Source organism: Hyaloscypha bicolor, assembly GCF_002865645.1.
Source record: "Hyaloscypha bicolor E unplaced genomic scaffold K444scaffold_182, whole genome shotgun sequence".
Classification (NCBI taxonomy): Eukaryota; Fungi; Ascomycota; class Leotiomycetes; order Helotiales; family Hyaloscyphaceae; genus Hyaloscypha; species Hyaloscypha bicolor.
This window is the reverse complement of record NW_020194684.1, coordinates 4,964,281-4,981,817: the sequence shown is the minus strand read 5'-3', so window position 1 is coordinate 4,981,817 and position 17,537 is coordinate 4,964,281. Positions and strand designations below refer to the sequence as shown.

Below are 17,537 nucleotides of genomic sequence, written 5' to 3'. Positions count from 1 at the left end.
CTGGCAAGCACTTCCGCTCCGCTGCCCAGTCGCGGCTTTCGTTCTCCATCCAAAAATCCATGGCTAGCGTGCTATGTTTGGACGGGCACAAAAGCAGCCAGTACCCACTAACGGCTTGCGGGCTCGCAAGCACCCGAGATCCTGGGACGTGCATGGGGGGCAAGACTGGGGCTGTCGTTAAGCGCCAGTCCCATCCAGCTGACTTGCTCGCTGGGACGGGGCGCGCAGGGATGCGATCGGTGTGGTGTGCAGCACCGCACGATTGGCGGGGCTGATTGGCTGCAGTTTAGGCATGTTAAGCGCCAGCTTTGAGGAAGGGGACTGCCACGCCCTGGCAGAGCCTGTGCAATCTGGCGGTGCGGGACTGATGGCGACGGCGGTGGAGTGCTTGAAGCGCCTGAGGGATGGAGGCGCCGCCGCACGGGTGGATGGGCGAATGGTGGCCAGTCAGTGCTAAGCTTACTGCCACTGGTCGCGGGGAGAGCGGAGGAGAGTGTGTTGCGCAGATGGAGTTAAGCACGGGATCCAAAGCTGTGCTGTGCGGTGCGGTGCGGTGCTGGACGTGAGCGAGGGGCTATCAGTGCTTCATTGTACTGTACAGAGGCAGAAGGGGCAGGAGGTGCACACTCAGGAACAAGGCCCACCCCCTGCCTGCAAAGAGGCCCCAGACATGCAGCTGGACTTGGAATATCACACGAACAGGTAGTCCGGTAGTCTGCGGCAGTTCAGCACTTTGGGATGGCGGACAAATTGCGTGAGCATCTTCCGTAAGAGCGTGACATCGTCTGTGGGAAGACCGTGATTGTGATTTCCGATGGAGAGGATGAGGGCACGCCACGGCTTGCGCTCTCGGGAGTATTCTCATGGTATCACAATTATGGCGTGTTGGAGCAGGGTTTGGAAAAGGAGAAATTCTGGAAGGAGTGTGTTGATAACGAAGCAAAATAAGCGTAGGTGAAATGTCTCTAAGTTTGGGCTCAATCCCACCTCGCTTACGGAAGCGGCCATGATTTAGGCGATCCAGAGGCGAGCCGATCAAAAGCCCTCCGCCATGACCTCTCCCGTCACCACCAACATCTGCTGCCTGGGCCGCAATGGAGTGCCATCTCACCGGAAACAGCACACTTGCGAAGCGTATCACATTTCTGCTACGAGTCATAGCGTCGATAAGAACTGTTTCCAGTTCTTCTATCCCGGCCCGAACGAAACCCCCACAGAGAAGCCGAAACCACATTCAAGTCGATCCTTCCTCCACGCCACCTGCCTCCTGCACACGCTCAACCCTCGTCTTGAAGCCTGTGCAGAAATCCTCAAACTCTTCGCCAAGAGAGCATTAAGTCTGAGCGGCAATTCATAATTATGGAAAGTAATCCATCCAACATTCTCCTTGCTCGCTTCAAAACGGAAGGAATGTTCCCCAGAAATCACATACCGCAAATCACCCCGCCATTTAAACTCTGTCCCCGTGTTCTCCTATCCCCAAAACTACATTGGTCGGTTTCCATTTCTATTTACGTATTCAATTCCTTCCCTCTGTGCTGGTTTGCTGGTGCATCCCCTTGAGATTAACGGATCCTTGGAGTGGTCCGCTGGCGGTGGGGAGACGCGTGACGGAGCGCATCAAGTCACTTTTTATATCACTCTAGTGCTCTTAGTCGGAGAACTGTAAGGGGTGTATGCTAGGGTCTCGACGTGAAGTGATGAGCGGACTCACGATGTTCCGCACTTCTTCGGGAGAAGCTGCAATTTCGATTTGAGTGCTGATTATATTTGACATTTTGAGGGTTGCAGAGGAAGATTGCAAGTAGTCTTTTATTTTGGATTTCAAGGTTTTCTTGGGGTTTATCCCAATTTTCTGCTCTACTTAGTCTCACAGAGTAATGTCGGCACCGCGCATCGTACATGTCGAGCCATACATTCCCTGCACTTTTTATGGATTTGATTGGCTCTGGACTTCCAGAACTCCACCCCCTATTTGACTTTAGCGAAAAGGGAAAGAAATCAACCCGGTTTAATGACATTCATTCTGCTCGACTATATGCATTTCCCAAATAGCCGTAATGCAGTCCATTCATTGTTCCGCATCCCTGGCGAACAATTGGAAGTCTGGCGAAATGCAGACTGTCGGACCACTGGTAGTTATCCCCTTCCCTTCGGCCTTGCAATTTCGCTCACTTATGTGGCAATGAATCTTCCGTGACAAACTACTTGCAGTAAAGGAACTGGCCGGTAGCTGGATCCTGGACCCTGCTCTGGCCATACGTCCAATCTCCTTTCTTGCGCATTGTCTCGTCGAAGAGCTGGAAAAGTTCTACGGCAAATCCGTCCAGATTCTTCAACTTTTCCTTAAATCTGAAATCTGAAATTGCTCCTGCTCCCCTGTCGACATAGGACCATCCTAAACTTTTCAGATATGGGCCGACACAGGCTTTGAGTATGATTTCTCGTGCCTGTGTGCCAGGTAGCTGCTTCATGGCGCGGTCAAGATGCTCGGAACGAAGATTTGCACGGTTAGAAAGAATGGAACGGATCTGTTCAGTGATAGGATCGAGTGGGCCCAGCAAACCGAGGAAGTCGGATAAAGTCAGAAACTCCAGAAGTTGAGTTAAGTAGTCGGAGTTCTTCATTGTCTTAACTTGAGGGCCCAGTCGACCAGTGTACATCCACTTGATCGCAAGTTCGAAAACGCCGGTGGAGGTGTCAAGGGTTATCTTCTGCTCTTCGCTTTCTTTGAATGTTCCGTTGAAGGCCGCGTTGAACACAGTTGAGTTGTGGCAAACAAGCAGCTTGGGAAGCTTGTACTCCTTGTTCTCCACGGTGACCGTAACCTCGGATCCTTTGTAGTAATCGATCATGCTACCCTGTGTCAGATTGAACATTTAAGAGCCATGCTCAGCAAACAGGGCGACGCTACTGACCTTACAAACTCGTCCACCGGCAGATCTCGCATCAACGTCTTCTTGTCAGCTTCTTGACGCTTAGGAGGCGATGCGGTTGAGGGCGACATGTTGGAGTGTGTGAGATCGAACTGAGATCAGCTTATCGAATTTTCTGCTTTAATTGTCAGCACTGTTCTACGGCCATTTGGTTCATTGTGCCGGAAATCACGAGGACCTTATTGTTCTCGAACCATCTGGGACAATACAAGGACCTCAATGTCCTAAATCGTTTGCTACAATGGCAGGAGCTCACAATGGCTTTTGATACTTGGGAGACGAAAGGTGAAGTACTTGCCTGGTAATGTGAGTCAGATGGGAGTAAGACTTCGGGCAGTGCAGTACGACGGCAGAATCAGTTGGCCTTGATCCCTCACGCTTCGACAGTGGTTGATCGTTGTTTGGGGTGAGATGGAGTGGAGTGGAGGAGAGGCGGAGGTTGTTGTTGTTGAGGACGGTGCGGAGGGAGCAGTCTAAATAATTACCCAACTCGACCCTCTTCAATGAACATCCGCCTTGCTTCAATGGCCTCCCCGTTGAAATCAAGGATGATATCCTGAAGTTACTGTTAGTAGCCGAAGGTGATGTTATCGACGCAGGTCTTGCTGGGCGCGAATATCCGTCACGGCGAGAAAGGCAAGAACGGGCTAGTATAAGATTCAGATGGACTGGTTTGAATCCCTTATACCTCATGTATCAAACATTATGGATATGACACAGAACATGCATTAAACAGTGTAATAGAGGGAAAGTGTTATATGCTCTTGCATAAGCGTGTAGGCTTGCCTAATGTCTCTGAGCTAATACCCGGCTGCGTAATCAATACCAAGGGCTTCCAAATAACACAAAGTCCAACGTCTCTACCAGCGAGCAACGATGCAGACCAAACCCAGATTATCAAATCAAAATCAAAACCCAAATCCAAATCCAATCCATTAGAGCTGCGCCTTTTCCAATCTGCGCTCTCCAAACTCCTCCGTAACCACATATCCAGATATCCCCAAAATGACTAGCGTGCGGCCCTCAGCCTTAAGTAGCTCCTCGAAGACATCTTTCTCTATATTACTACCAACCCCAGTTATTGTGATAGGTTTCAGGTTACCGAGCTTCCAGGACGTTGAATGGTACTCGCGCATCTTTCTCTCCCAATCGCTGGCTCTATCTAAGAAACCATATGCGCCTGCTTTCCAACCAATAAGATAAACATCAAGCGTTCTCAGCTTCTGAAGGCCCGAAGCTAGGTTAAAAGTGATGTAAAGAGTTCTCTCCAGTGGAAAGAAATCTTGGGCCAGTCGGACCTCCAATCCCATAATTCTTCCAAGAAACTCTCCCATCCTACCACCGCTCATCTTCTCAACGAATCTTGTAAGGGATACTAAATATGTAAAGAGAAACCGGTTATATCGGAACAAGATATTACCACCAGCGTTCAGCATTTGCTTACGACCGGCAGCAGCAAAGCATGCATCGCGGAGGGAATTTCAAAAGTCGATTGGGAAATAACGTAATGTAAGCAGAGAACGTTAATTGAATCTTCCTTGATACTGGAATATTACTTGCCAGTGGGTTGCAAAGGAAAGGAAGAAGGGTGCCGAGAGCTAAGCTGAGGGTTTGCTGGGACCGCACGAGAGAACCTTCCTTCCCCTTATCAACACCCCGCTTCCCCATATCAATATGTCAAAAACTTGCCTTCCCCTTGTCAACGAATCACAACATCGAATCATCGACAACTCAAACATTGCCGAACCCTATTGACTCTCTGAGTATTCCTATTTCAGTATTCCTCCATGCAAGCAAGGCAAGACCGGCTTTCTCTAAGAGGGTCGAGAGGTATGACACTGTTTTCGAATTAGCTCTGGTCCCGAAAAAACACATTATAGCCCTTACAATACTTCTCCATGTTGCGTCTTCTTGCTCGAGTTTCGGTTGATCGAAGTCGTGCTGAAGGGATTGGCGTGCGCCGAGAGTTGATACTGTATGATATCTTCTATGCTTATGAGCTTTTATGCAAGCACTGTGTGGATAGTGGTAATGAAAAGGGTCTAAATAATTATCCGAGAACTCTCGCGCTCTCAAGGCAACTCTACGCTCTCACCTTTATCCTCTCATATTCACTCTGGAAGGTGAGCATTTAATATTCCCCTACGCCGTCGACTTCGTAGCGATGACGGTCGCCTTCCAACTTCCGACTCGACAGCCAAACCTTCTTCCAAATTCCACGTTCAACCCAACCTTGCTACTTTATGAGTTGTGCAGATCCTTTATTTCATCTCTTGCAGAAGCTAACTCTTACTGAAAGCATCGATCGCTGAAACAATGCCAGGCAGAAGCTACGGCTTTGGAATGACGACGAGTGTCAGGAGATGGCTGAAGCAGAGCCTGCACCCAGCCACGAAACAGACCCCATGAAAGTCAAGGCGGAATTGAAGTCAAGAAACTCCTTAAAGATCTCCCATTTGATGAACAATTCCAATCAGTCTTACTTCACTTTGAGAGAGGCAAGAACTAATTTCCCCCCCCCAAGAATGCTTCAGCAATTGAGGCGAGGACCCAAGGTCACGGTGCTGGTGGGAATGGAAGAGAAGTCTCACATCTAGCCAAAGAATCTCCTCTGCTATTATTGAAGCTTTTTTGACAAAGCTTTTACTTCGGGATCCCGCGAGGAAACCAAAAGAACAATCCGCCTCCCCGAATGCTCTGACATGGCCTTGAAGATGACTGCAGTGAGTAGACGGCAAATTTACGTTTTGACCTGATACTGACTATCTCAGATGGCTATACTTCGGAACCCTCAATATTGACAACCCAAAGCGAACAAAAGGAGACAAATTGAACCTTTACATCGATTTCATTATGTTTGCTGATCGCATCTTCTTTATGGGATCTTTTGATTCTGTGCTTCAAGGAATCCAGTCTCTGCTCTCATCAAGAACAGCCCTTTTACCGGAGCACATTCGAACTGCCGCTCAACTTCCGTACGGACACACTTTAAGGAATCTTATAGCCCAGGTTTGTGTAAAGTCAAACGCATGGTCCTTGCAGCTCGGAGGCCGGAATGGCGGTAACAAGAGGCGCTTAGATTCCAGGAGGAACTAGACACCCTAGAAGGATTTGCATCCGACTTGGTTCGCGCCTTCACTAGTTCTATCCGTGAAAATCCGAGGTTCATCGACCCTTTGAGCAAGAAATATCTGTATCCGTACGAGTCAAGTTACTACAGTTACCACTTACCTCGGCACCCGGAGATGATTTCAAAAAAGAAGGCAGCCCCGAGACGTGTTTCCTGAGCTACGTCCTTTGGTTAAGAGGATCATGATGCCTAGATTGCTGGTCAATGGTGTTGGATTTTTCTCAATGTGCATATTTGGCTTTCGTTATAAGGAGCGGAACGGATTATGCAAAAAATTTAACAAGTTCTGTGCTTAGGGGATATTCGGACAAAGATACAAGTTGTCGCTAATTCTGATCAATTGCAGATTCTTGGTTGTTACACACCATCTGAATTTATGAAACTTGTGATAGCGAGTCTAGATTGACTCAATTATACCTATGACCCACCGGCGTACGTGATTTCTAGGACTCACTGGTCCAAGCTTTCAATATCTGGAAAGGCAGACGAGCTGGCAGCGGCTTTTGGATTAAAAGAACTTGAGGAACAGGCAATATCGTCAAAGTTGGTGCAATCTCGTCAATGCTCCTCGTGAACCAAGAATATGGAAGGAGGAGGTAGATAGATTGAATTGATCTGTTCTATTCAAGGACGTTTTCAGACCAGGAGATTCACCCAGTTGTAGGAAAGGTGGCTAGTCCGTCACTTGAGGTACTTGCTTATCAATGTGTTGTAGCCTTGCTCGTTCGTGACCACTGTTGTGTGAAGTCCCCGGCTTGAATGAGCCCAGCTGAGCCGAGCCTCTTCACCGTTCAACTGAACCGTGAATGAAGAAGGGTGGGTTTCCTCTCTCTCTCTCTCATGCGGTACTCCTGTGAATCTTCAACGTTCCATGCTAGTTTTGAACCCTCTCCAAACCTTTGCTGAGGCAAAGCATATTTTTTCAGACTCCCAAGCCTTCTGAACCTCCTGGCTTCCCCTGAGCCTTGGGAAAAGACCCGGAGGGTCCACCGCACGCGGCCACACTTGAATCTCAGCTCACACCGTCCATCTACCTTCAATAACGACCCCCGGGATTCTCATGACGATGTGTAGAAATAAAATAGTCGCAGGGAAAGCCACGAGCTCCAATTTCTTGCCATTGGCACATCTCACGACCCCGAAACATGGATGAGCTTCGAGAGGGAAAGCTCGATAGACCCCTCGAAAGGCGATCTGGGTGATGATGTGTAGTGCGGACCACTATCAGCCTGAAGTCCTTATCCGTCCAGTTGGCGAGGGGACCATTATCTGCGCTGATGCTGCTAACGAGAAGTCCGGACAGCTAGCCAGAGATGTCCACCAAGGCGGTCCTGAACCCATCCCGACAACTGCAGACAAGGCAGTGAAGGCTGTCCTTCAACGGAGGCTTCTCTTGCTTTGCTGTTGGGGATATCATTTGAGAAATTTAACCGGAGAGTTTGCTATCCTGGAGTGTTTCTTCTTTTGATTCGTGGAGGGTATAATGGTTTGTTGCCCTGTGGATGAATAGTATGTAACCACTATCCTTTTCGAACACTGTGCCTATGTTCCTTGAGGATAAGGTGAATGACAATCATTAGTAATTCGACAATTACCAAATAACTCATATTGTACGGCTAAGGAATGGTGGGACTTGGGCTTTGGCGACGTCGGTAATGATGATGGGCTGGGCGAGTGAAGATGTTTGTCCTGGATACTGAATGCACCTGTGCCAGAAGAAGAGTGCATTCGACTTTGTGATTAAAATGCGGCAAACGATGGGGAAATAATGGCAAGATAAACCATTTTACGGTCTAGTTCCGTCTCTCCAGGAAGTCCTTGAGGTCGGCTGCAGAGCGTTTCTGACTTTCACAGAAGTCTTCCTGGGCAGCCAAGAGCAAGTAGTAAGCAGCAACCCCTTCAAGCGTCCACCAAGATCGGTATTCGCAGTAGCCAGAGTGGTCTTCTATGGGCACGACCTCTTGAACTCGCTCAGAAGCCAAAAGCCAGGGGATGAATGAGGTAGTAAGAACAGCAAGCCTTTTGCTTTGACGATCCAGGAGGGTCAATTCCGCTTGCATTTTGCGGGACCCGTAGCCATCGACAGTTAACTAGGAATTTGTAAGCCGATTTCAACGTACTCAGGCTCTTTGGGTATTCTCACCTTGAAAGTTCCCGTACTGCCCACCATGGGCACTCCATCGGCGGTCACGTTCTTCCAGTTGAACGCAGAAAATGGAGTCTCAGTCGAATAGTCCTTAAAACTTGCCATCACTGCGAAGACCTCCTCCGCTGAAGCCTTGATCTTAATCGACACAAAGGATGTGAGAATTCCGTTTTCTCGCGGAATGTTCGGAGTAGCAATGATGCTTCTCTCATCCACGGAATTCTGAACAATAGCGACCAGAAATAAGATGGCAATGGCAGCGGCAGCAAAGCTCGCCCATAAGAGAGTGCTGGCCATTTTGGAGTGCTTTTGAAGATCTTATTGTGAATTCTGTTCAAATTGTGCAACTTTTGAGTTGGACATTTGAAAAGATTTTGTGAGTGGCCAAGTCCTCGGTCCCAAGCTGTCATAAGTTCAGGGTCCTTCGGACACCCCGGAAAGCCAAGCTCTCCTTCCCCTTTCAGCGCTAGCGGCTACGCTAATCCAACCTCGAAATGAAGCTCTTGTCGTGGACAGCCGCACTTCTGCCATCAACAACAGACCACGTCTCTGCCCGGAATTCCTTCTCTTCGTGGAGCTTCATATGAACCATTTCGTTTCCCAAGCAACCTCTTTAATCACAAAATCTGGCTTTCACCACCAAGCCATCTCATCGCATGCCAGCCTCGGCCCAGCCACCCCTCCCCACTTCACGCAACAGATAAAGCAGCTCACGTACGAATCCTCCGCAGATTTTTCTCGCGCGCAAACAATCATGGACCCAACCAAAGGCTCGATCTTCAAGACCTACGATAAGCCCAAGGGCTACTCGGCCTCAAACTCGTTTGCGACCTTCATGATCATTGGCCGTAAGCCCCCCCTCCTTTCAAACATCACTCACTGACAAGTAAACAGCAACATGTTTCTTCCTCGGGATGCTCTTCTCCTCCTTCCCTTACGACTATCCTCTCCTCTGGACCTCTGTTGAGACGCCAGCTGCGTACTACGACCAGCTAGAAACGCATCTCAAGTTCTTGCACGCCTCACCTCCCATCATCCCGCGCATACTACACATTGCCGTCTCAGTCGGCTTCTGCGGCTTCTTCATCAAGCTATTCAAGCCATCTGAGGCCAATCTTCTTTTCGACGGCGCGTCGTTGGTTCTATATGTTGTGGGTGTCATAGTGTACATCACCAATATCGTCAAGGGCCTCAGAATCGTGACGCTAGGTGTTTACGGCGTGCCTGAAGGCGATACCGAGATCGTAGTCGGCAGGGAAGACAGCTTGAGAGTTCTGGCTGCTAGTAATACCATCTTGGCACTCGTGCTCATTGGTGTCCTTGTCCTGCAAGCTGGGCAATGGTATGCTGAGCGGAAGGACGCAGACGAGGCTGCCAAGTTCGAGAAGGAGCAAGAGGGGAAGAAGGAGGCGAAGAGCCAAAAGAGTGGAGGACATGTGACGAGATCGGCGTCCAAGAAGAAGCAATGATTGCGTGTGGGAGTGTGGAGATTTCATGCTGTATGATATCTTCTATGCTTATGAGCTTTTATGCAAGCACTGTGTGGATAGTGGTAATGAAAAGGTACGATTCTTGTTTACTATCTAGCGCTACTCCACCTAGCGAAAGTTGGTGACCCGTGACCCATCCCCTTTCATTGTTACTAGTCTAGGATCATCCACCAGGTCGGTGTTGCCGAATTGCAAGAAATAGTTAACCCGGCCCTATTTATTGTTGTTAGTTTGTGGTTCATTCTACGCAGTCAATGTTGTCGAATTGCTGCTCATTCTACATAGTCAACATTTCCGCACTTCGTTGTACCCAGTCAAATATCGTCGAATCACGGTTCATTCTACCAAGTCGATGCTGTCGAATTGCAAGTGAAGGGGAATGGAAGGCTGACTATTCATTGCTCTTGCATTCCTTGGTATTCTAGAAACTGAAAGTTTGCTCCACCATCCAACGCCATGCTGTCATACTTGCTTTTCCTTTCGAAAAATTGCTCAAAGGTATCATCAACTATTTTTACATCTCAATTCTTCAACTGCCGCTTCGTTTGGGAATAGTGCCTTAATTCTTCAATCACCACTTTGTTTGGGAATAGTGCTGAGGAACAAGGACAACGATTCTGACCTCCGGGCCTTCGGGTCCATGCTTGCCCATATATTCGCTCATCATCCAGACTCTGATCTCCATCTCAAGAAGACCCAGCTCAGCGTGTCCGAAATTAATGCCATTTTCCTCCTGAATGGGAGCTTGTTTGTAGTGTCTCAATACCATTCGATCATTCGCACGATGAGTGAAGTCTCCCTCAACGAGGAAATCCAAGTTCTTGAGCTTTGGAAACTTTGCGATTGTAGACTTGACGATTACCTCGCAGAAATCCTTTGTTTGTCTCTGCAGCCAGATCCTAAATCCATCAGATCGCATGGTTGCATGGCATGGAGCGAGTTCGAGATTGACGGCAAGATGTTGAATGTTTGAAAGGAAATCTGGAAGTCTGCCAGGACCGGGAAATGGAGTTGGCGCAGTGTAAGCTTGTTGCATATGTTGCAGATAAGCGCTTCTGCCTTCATCGCTGACAGGAGTCAAAATTTGGGGGAATTGCGTGAGGACATATGTGGGATAGTGGTATCTTGTAGCTGTGCCGACTTGCAATTTGACGCAGTCACTGCCAGGGTTGACGTAGAAGTATCTGTCGGAGTCATCATCCGCCGGAAGCACGCGCCGTTGAGGATGGTTATGGTGTAAAACGACGGCAGTGGATGTATGTCCTGCAAAGGCAACAGATGCAGCAACGGCACCAGCGGGCGGGTTGAAAGCTTGAACTGTGGTAAGTTGCCCGGTGGTATGAGGTTGAGAACTGTGCTGAGTGGAATTTTGTTGTCCTGGTGGAGTCGACTGAAAGCTTCCTCCGTATGGGCTCTGATACTGTGAGGTGTTGTGTGTGACGCTTGGTCCTCCTAGTGCAGTTGTCTGGTGGCTTCCTCCGTACATGCTCTGGTAATGATTGACGTTCTGGGAGAAGCTTTGTTGTCCTGTTAATGTTGACTGGAAACTTCCTCCCAATGAACTCTGCGCCTGATTAAGCTGGTGTTGAGCAATGTTCTGCTGTCCCAATGATTGGCCGGTGGTTTGCTGAGGACCTCCACCAATTGTGAGAGCCTGGAGAGCCTGATGTTGGAACCATGGCTGAATAGCACCTTGAACTTGTGTACCTTGCTGTCCGAGTGGGTGGATAGCGCCTTGATGTTGTAGATTATGCTGAACCTGAATGGCAGCCTGAGCGCTATATGTAGCCGGTGCCAAAGGATTCGGGGCTTGAGGAGTGGCTGTCGGGAGGGCCGGTTGCGTAGGGCCGGGAAGAATATTCACCCATCCATGTCCCTGAGTCGCCTGAGGAAGCTGGTTGCCATTGTGCCATGGAGGCTGATTCTGAAGGTATTGGACATGGTTGGGTGCAAACTGCCATGGGATTGGTTGGACTACAGGTTGGGTTGGTTGGGCTGGCTGGGCGTGAGGCTGTGGAGGATGGCGAGGAGAATTGCGGTTGAGCTCTTCGAATTTGACCAAGGTGAAGTGACGGAGACCAATTGCGCGAGCGCCAGAGGTTGCTTGAAGTACAGCTGGAACAGTAGGTACTTCTCTGAACTGGAACCTGAAGGTGCGGTCGTTGATGAACATGGGAATGATTTCGGGCGCCGAATAGCACGAAACTGTGAAGGTTTAGTAGAAGATATATATAAGGTGAAGGAGACTCAACACTCCCAAATAGCATCTTGTAGCTCGGGCGCCAAGTCCGCAAAGATGTGGAAGTCAACGAGATGATCGCCGCGGACATTTTGCGAGACGGCGGTGGGTGCCTTGGTCGCCGCTTTGGGTCTCGGCGCAAGAATTGCTTTTGCTCGAGCCATGGCTGGGGTCTTGATGATGGGGGAATTCCTATGTGCGTAGATGTAAAAAGGAGGAAGAGTTATGGTCGATAAATGTGTCACACCGATACCAACCGATGGTCGAGGCGGAAAGGTGATTTGAACATTCAAAAGTGAATGCGGTCGTGGTCCCCTTTCGGTTGCTGGGTTAAACTCGGCTCGTAAAATCAACAAATCGCTCGGTCAGTAGAAATGGAATGATGCAGCACATGCTAGAAGCCGTTTTTGGTCAATGGAAGTGGAGAATTGTTCTTTTTTGCGTAGTGCTTGCAATTGCTGGAATTCTTTGAAGGTCCAGATGCTTGGTGCCCTATTTGAAGGTCGGTCCCCTATCCGAAGCGGGAAGGGTCCAGTCTCAGAAGCGTAGAAGGTAAGTCTTAGGTGACGTCTCTTGGAACAGTGTCAAACTTCTCAGAGGCGGTTTTTTATTCTCCTCTGCACTGTGAAACAACTGAATTCGGCGGCATTCAGCCCAAATCAGCCATTGGATTCTGCTTCCTCAGATCACGCTATCAGAAAGACCACCATGAAAAGTACACCAGAGATGGATGGGCACACTAGACGCTTCGGCATAGCTTTGAACACAGAATCTAGGACCAAATCCACATAAGCCCGCCATCTTAGTCAAGTACATGGTCACTTTTTCTAATGCGGTGGACGTTGCCTACTCTTTCGTTCCGCAGATCGATTGTGAGTGACCCGAAATGTGACAGGATCATTTCTGATCTGGCTAGTGACTGGCTGCTTCCCATCAGACGACTCAAAAATTTTATATTTACGACGAATGGCTGAATGGCTGAGGCTATTCCCGGGCTTTTAAGTTGGAACTGCAAGTAATCTGTAGCAACCCTCCTTTTCCCAACAAATCCGCTTGACAAGAAATGCTCGAGCGTCCATGTTTTTCATACCTGACTCCACGTTTCCGTATTAGGGTCTGGGAGTGGAAGGAAGTTCTACTGAACACTAGTATCTGTAAGCAGTCCATATTAGAACTGCTACTCCGGAGACTCTTTATGAAAGAGAATCCCACACAGAACAATTAAGTCAACACAACAAAGAAGGAAACATATCATTGTTCATTGTTCAGACAACTCCTATGTAAGAAGCAGGTAACAGGCTGTGAGGTTAGCTTGGCTCCCCATCTATCCAGAAATCATCTTCATCTACCATGACAAACTATCAACCCCTGGCAAGAGAATACATATCCACGGATTCTATCCTCCAACCTCCAGACAGAGTCCACACACAACCCTCGCGAATCTCATGGCCCCTAGTGCCTCAGCCCATTCACACAGATATCGAGAACCAGAGCCACGGATCTCGAACACCAGATTACAGATCCCGATGGGATCGAATCAAGCCTTACTTTCGCACCAAGAAGTTTTGGTTAATTTCCATACTCGTGTTCGTGATCCTGTGCGTCGCCATTACTGTTGCAGTCGGTATTACCAAGTTAGTCAACGCGGTTTCGAAATACTGTCATGAAGACGGGCACACCTGTAGTCTATACTAGGGGGGGCCCGTGGAACAGAACCTCTTGGAACTCTTGAATATGATGCCCGGTACTTCAGATCGTGGATTCCAAGCGTAAGATTACGAATACAGGTAAGAATTTATTATATTTTCAACCAAATCAAATTTCGCTTTCCATGAACAGCCCATATCACTGAACAGCTAACCTGAGGGTCTCCTTGAAAGAGAAACCAACTCAGGACAATAAAGTCAACGGCATCAGCCAAGGTATCATATCATGTTTATTGTTCAGAACACTCCCATGTAAGAATCAGACAGCCTCATGCCTTATTGTCAGCTTGGCCACTACTTAAAGTTCATTCGAATCCATCATCATGTCACAGCCTCAATCCTCAGCACGCGAGTAAGCATCGATCGACTCGACCCTCCTGGTGCTCCAGACCCCAGATCAAGTCCAAACCGGACCCTCGCAACTCGAGATCGAAAGTAATTCGCTCTCGGGGGCGGCTCTCTCCAACATAGATATAGAGAGTCGGAATGAGCACGCGTAACCCCCGCAAATTTCATGGGCTCCACTCGGTCGGCTCACGAACACAGATATCGAGAACCAGGATCAGGATCAGGATCAGACCCAAAACCAGAATCCCGCTGCGCAACAACCCCAGTCTCCCAGTCCCGGAAGTCAACAACGAAGAGAACGACGAGAGCGAAGGCACTGGATAAAGACACACAAGTCGGTGATCCCGACGCGGTTTATAGTCTTCTGCTTCATTATTGCCTGGTTCGTCGACTTTGGCGTGGCAGTCGAGCTTGGCAGGAAGGATGTGCCTCGTCCGCCTCCTGGAGACAACGGCACAAGTACAAGCGTGTAGCTTGATCTTGAGAGTGCAATGAAACGAAAACAAAATTCCTGAGATTTGATGTCTGGTATATCAGGGAGTGGAATTCAAAATCCAAGCTAGATTGCAAAGATATCAATTCAATACATTGATGTTTCCGATAAAAAGCAAGAATGTAAACTTTCCATGACCGTGCTTATGAATAATGTGAATGTGACAAGTTGAACGGAAAACCTCAATTTAAACACGAAACAATTGAAAGAATAACGTAGGACATGTGACGTGGCTGTTAAAATTTGAGTTAAGCACGTATGTAATGAAATAAGATATCTTGTTTCCAATTCACCGGCTTCGTGGCCGAACGGTACCTCACTTCCCCAAGTACGTTAGCGAATGTCCGGTGACTTAGAGCGGTTAAGAGGAGCTCTTTAATATCCACTCTACCTGGGAAACCGGGGCAGATGTAAGCATGCGTAACATAAGACCTTCGAAAGAAGGCGGTGTGCCGAACTGTTTTGCCATTCCGAAACATTTTTTTTTTTGATAAATGTTGTTTTCAAAATTGCGCGTACAACTCCTATATCACCAGAATGTCCCAAAAATGTTTATACATTGCGATATCTCTGGCCCAAGGCTGGGAATTTGAACGTATTAGATTTCGAGGAACATTCTCAAGAGCAGACCTTGATGACTGGGCCCGAACCCTTCGAGATTGAAATTATCTGGAATAACGTTGTACGCAGAGTAATGACGGCAGCTCTTACTCCTAAGCTGGCATATTTTTGGACCTTCAAAACGGTAAGTACTAGCAATTGACTTCACATTTCCTTCAAGGGAAGAGAAAATGGCAGAAGGAGAAATATATTCACAAAGAAGGTATAGAACAGTAAGATAAAAAGATCCACCAACACCATGCAAAATGCCGCACGCTCGCTCGCTCGCTGAAGATAAAAAAATCACGTCAAAATTGGCCAAATCTGTAAACCATATCATTACCCAGAGCCTCATCTGCCTCATTTACTCCCCGGCGAATTGTACGTCGGCGAGCCTTTGTAGACATACGCTAGATAATTTAGTTAGCTTGAGTTCGGGGGCCTAGACCCATCTAGGGGGAGGCGGTGGAGACTCACGAGAATTCTTCTTCAAGCCAGCAGGCGGCACACCACTGCGATCCATCATATCACTAAACGTAGTCTGATGGCTCGCCCTCACATCATTTCCTCCCCCCTGCAACCTCCCATTTTGCCGTCCCTGCTCTCTTAAACTGCTCGCCGTGTTGCCGTCCGTGAAGATACTGATATCCTCATAACTCGGCTCGCGCTGCATGATCGGTGTCACGGGCCTCTGCTCCTGTGGCATCGGCCTTCTTATATTCAGCGGCATTGGTGGTGCGGGAGAAGCTGGTAGGCCGTTTGGAGACGGCGATTTGCCGAATATTGAGCGCACTCTTTGGATTGTGTTTCGTCGGGTCGGCGCGCTGCGTGTGGTCGAGGGTGTTGGAGGTGGCTTGCGCAGGAAATCGGTGCGCATGTCGCTCGTGGGTTGCGGGTCTGAGATGTTCCCGAAGGAGGAGCCGGAGCGGCGTTTTACATGCTCTTTTCTCTTATGAAGGCCTACAAATGAGGCAATAAGGAGGGCGAGAGCAGCGCCGAGGGCGAGCCCTGGGAAGAAACCTGCTACGACGGCGATCGCAGGGAACTTGTTGCATTGTGCTGTGAGAGGGAGGGGGGCGGTTGTGTTGGAGGAGGGTGTTGAGGCGGGTTTTGAGGTGGTAGTCGCTGTTGAGGATGGTGCTGAAGATGTGCTTCCTTCAGGTGGGATAGTCTGGTCCGCGTTCTTTACGCAGTTTCCGGTTGTGTTGCAGGTAAAGCCGAACGGACAGCAACTGGACCCGCAGGTTGGCAGAGCCACATTAAGCTTTATTGTTTTCAAGGTATTGTCTGGATGTGCAGTGATATTTTGTTGTTGTATATCGCAAACGATCGGTTTGATGACGGTACAGTCTGAGCCGTTAGGACAGCACAAGACCGTGGTATTCGCGGCCAGCGGTATGCAGGTTTGGCCCGTGGGACAGCAGAAATCTGATGGCAGACCAGCTCGAGAACAAGGAACGAAATTTGATACAGGACATGCAGACACCGTTTGTCGCTCGAAAAGGTTATGTGCTGAACGCGCCGCCGCAGAGCTCGCAAGGCAGACTGCCATGAGCAGCGACTGCCCAAATCCTTGAGGCGACCTCATAATGCCACCCACGTTAGTTGAAAGAGTAACTGTTCCTTCAGATAACACTGAAACTTTCAGAGCAGTTGTGGTGTTGATGTAGGGAATTGTGGGAGAGCTCTGAAAGGGACAGACTACACTATGAATAATATCGACGTAGTGAACAGGTGTGATTCCACGAATGTCCGGTTTGAGTCTGCGACAATGACTCCGAAGCAGTATATGACTTGATGAATCAACAAAGAAACATTTCGAGAAACAGCAGGGTACAATGAACGAACGGTCCAGAAGCGGCATCTGTTCTTAACCCACAACGATTTCCTTTGTCCCTACCCGATCACCACCCACCTTCGTCATCGGACGTGTTCCATAGCGGTAAAGGCGTCCGGAAGCGCATCTTTCCAACAGGGAGGCCTTCGCGCGTCGACCGTGTATCTTCGAATAGCTCCTGGGGTGCTAGAATAGCTACAGATTCTTCAACGCCGGCGGTTCAAGGGGCCAGAAAATGGACAGGCTATCGACGGCGCTTTGGGCGAGCCTAAAGTGGTGAGGCAGTGCAGTCTCTCAGAGGCCGTAACTGTTGTCAACGAGAGGTTGCGAAGCGCTGTTCAGACTTCGCTTCAACGTCGCGCTTCACTTTTTGAAACACCTCGCCACTGGCGGCTGTAATTGGCCATTCATATGCGGCCCCGTGCCGTGACACGCGCGATAGGCTGGGACGTCTTCATGGCATTCTGGATAAGCAGAGAAAGCAGGTGTCCGGGCAAAGATGGTCCCTCTGAGACGTATCGCGGCCCAACAAGGCAATTCGGCCATCCGAGAGGACGCACTTGGCTGGATGACTGATGCCAGTACAAGATGAGCTGAACCGAAGCAGAGGAA

At 48.9% G+C, this 17,537-nt stretch overlaps 6 protein-coding genes across 6 annotated transcripts; 1 reads left to right on the top strand and 5 right to left on the bottom strand.

The window, feature by feature from the left end:
• Nucleotides 1-2,204: 2,204 nt before the first annotated feature.
• Nucleotides 2,205-3,007, bottom strand: K444DRAFT_708560 (uncharacterized protein; the record flags this gene model as incomplete). The annotated part of the gene is made up of 2 exons (XM_024888185.1): nucleotides 2,205-2,856; nucleotides 2,919-3,007. 2 exons carry the CDS (start codon nucleotides 3,005-3,007, stop codon nucleotides 2,205-2,207), a joined length of 741 nt encoding a protein of 246 aa, XP_024728764.1.
• An 864-nt stretch (nucleotides 3,008-3,871) lies between these two features.
• K444DRAFT_637102 (uncharacterized protein) lies at nucleotides 3,872-4,836 on the bottom strand (the record flags this gene model as incomplete). The annotated part of the gene is made up of 2 exons (XM_024884084.1): nucleotides 3,872-4,311; nucleotides 4,824-4,836. 2 exons carry the CDS (start codon nucleotides 4,834-4,836, stop codon nucleotides 3,872-3,874), a joined length of 453 nt encoding a protein of 150 aa, XP_024728763.1.
• A 3,023-nt stretch (nucleotides 4,837-7,859) lies between these two features.
• Nucleotides 7,860-8,509, bottom strand: K444DRAFT_637101 (uncharacterized protein; the record flags this gene model as incomplete). The annotated part of the gene is made up of 2 exons (XM_024884083.1): nucleotides 7,860-8,156; nucleotides 8,210-8,509. The coding sequence occupies 2 exons, from the start codon at nucleotides 8,507-8,509 to the stop codon at nucleotides 7,860-7,862; spliced, it is 597 nt and encodes a 198-aa protein (XP_024728762.1).
• A 457-nt stretch (nucleotides 8,510-8,966) lies between these two features.
• On the top strand, nucleotides 8,967-9,681 carry K444DRAFT_637100 (putative secretory component protein SHR3; the record flags this gene model as incomplete). The annotated part of the gene is made up of 2 exons (XM_024884082.1): nucleotides 8,967-9,060; nucleotides 9,107-9,681. The coding sequence occupies 2 exons, from the start codon at nucleotides 8,967-8,969 to the stop codon at nucleotides 9,679-9,681; spliced, it is 669 nt and encodes a 222-aa protein (XP_024728761.1).
• A 227-nt stretch (nucleotides 9,682-9,908) lies between these two features.
• Nucleotides 9,909-12,195, bottom strand: K444DRAFT_620980 (uncharacterized protein). Its single transcript, XM_024881808.1, has 3 exons — nucleotides 11,955-12,195; nucleotides 9,988-11,907; nucleotides 9,909-9,927 (listed from the first exon to the last, which is right to left on the bottom strand). The coding sequence occupies exons 1-2, from the start codon at nucleotides 12,103-12,105 to the stop codon at nucleotides 10,274-10,276; spliced, it is 1,785 nt and encodes a 594-aa protein (XP_024728760.1). The 5' UTR covers nucleotides 12,106-12,195; the 3' UTR covers nucleotides 9,909-9,927; nucleotides 9,988-10,273.
• Nucleotides 12,196-15,448: 3,253 nt separating this feature from the next.
• K444DRAFT_647828 (uncharacterized protein) lies at nucleotides 15,449-16,640 on the bottom strand (the record flags this gene model as incomplete). The annotated part of the gene is made up of 2 exons (XM_024885388.1): nucleotides 15,449-15,498; nucleotides 15,566-16,640. 2 exons carry the CDS (start codon nucleotides 16,638-16,640, stop codon nucleotides 15,449-15,451), a joined length of 1,125 nt encoding a protein of 374 aa, XP_024728759.1.
• Nucleotides 16,641-17,537: the final 897 nt, after the last annotated feature.

Excerpts from the sequence above, each read along its gene's own strand:
- K444DRAFT_620980 (XM_024881808.1), bottom strand. The coding sequence starts at position 12,105 with ATGGCTCGAGCAAAAGCAATTCTTGCGCCGAGACCCAAAGCGGCGACC. Across the intron at positions 11,908-11,954 it reads ACAAGATGCTATTTGGGAGT|TTTCGTGCTATTCGGCGCCC; the intron begins GTTGAGTCTCCT and ends AAACCTTCACAG.